The sequence below is a fragment of the Penaeus vannamei genome, chromosome 33, assembly GCF_042767895.1.
Source record: "Penaeus vannamei isolate JL-2024 chromosome 33, ASM4276789v1, whole genome shotgun sequence".
Classification (NCBI taxonomy): domain Eukaryota; kingdom Metazoa; phylum Arthropoda; class Malacostraca; order Decapoda; family Penaeidae; genus Penaeus; species Penaeus vannamei.
In genome coordinates, this window is record NC_091581.1 from 20,961,462 (window position 1) to 20,962,309 (window position 848).

General features: G+C 30.9%; 1 protein-coding gene across 1 annotated transcript in view; it reads right to left on the bottom strand.

Moving 5' to 3' along the window:
* The window catches only part of Unc50 (Unc50 RNA binding protein), an 8,434-nt gene extending 7,919 nt beyond the window's left edge, over window positions 1-515 (bottom strand). Inside the window, exon 1 of the mRNA XM_070144962.1 lies at window positions 365-515. Coding sequence (XP_070001063.1) covers window positions 365-369 — 5 coding nt within the window. The 5' untranslated portion in view covers window positions 370-515. The remainder of the gene's footprint in view (window positions 1-364) is intronic.
* Between the last annotated feature and the right edge of the window lie 333 nt (window positions 516-848).

Sequence of the window (848 nt, forward strand, 5' to 3'; positions counted from 1 at the left end):
ACTTTTAGATTGTTCAGTAAACTTGAACATGGAAAAAAGCAAAACTAAAATCAACATAAAAGTTTAATTCAATTTATCAAAACTTCAGATTCGTTTTTAAAACTATAAAGAGAGTGCTAGTACTTTGATATTGAAAGATAATTTTATCTAACAATTCAATTGTGCAGAAAAGAAGAAATTTATAACTTTATAAAAACAAAGAATCTTATTTGACAAAGCTATGCCATACATTTGATCAACTACTATTTATTGACAACACGATTTCTCTATCACTGTAAAACACCTCAACTAGAAAGAAAATGACATAAATTAAAGCTTCCCACAAAATACAGGCCGAGAAAAAATATAAATATCAAAAACAAACCTCATATTAATGGCATTTCTGGATTTTTACTCGGGTGTTTTCATTCACTTGTTGGTGGTCGCTTGAACTACTGACACTGAAACGCCAACGAGAGAGCTATGAACACTCAAATTTTACGTTTTTATCAATATTTGAATAAAAAAGACGGAAATGGAACAGTAATTTTTGTAAATCTCAATTTGTTAATGCGTAGGGTATGATATAATTCTATGAAAAAAACGCAGCTCACTTATGGGGAAACGATGATGTCACCGCTGTTGGGAATGGATGAAATTCTCCCTGCCAGCTGTCAACGTCACCGTGTATTAGGAATAACTTTGGAATTTTCATTTATCTTTATCTGTGGAAATTAAGCTAATTAGAGAGTACATGCTTTTTACTAACAGTTTGGAAAGTGTATGAAGATAATATAAGTAAATTCCACTCTCCTGGAAGTAATGCTTATATAAATTATCATATAGGAGGGATATTCGAATTACGGGAA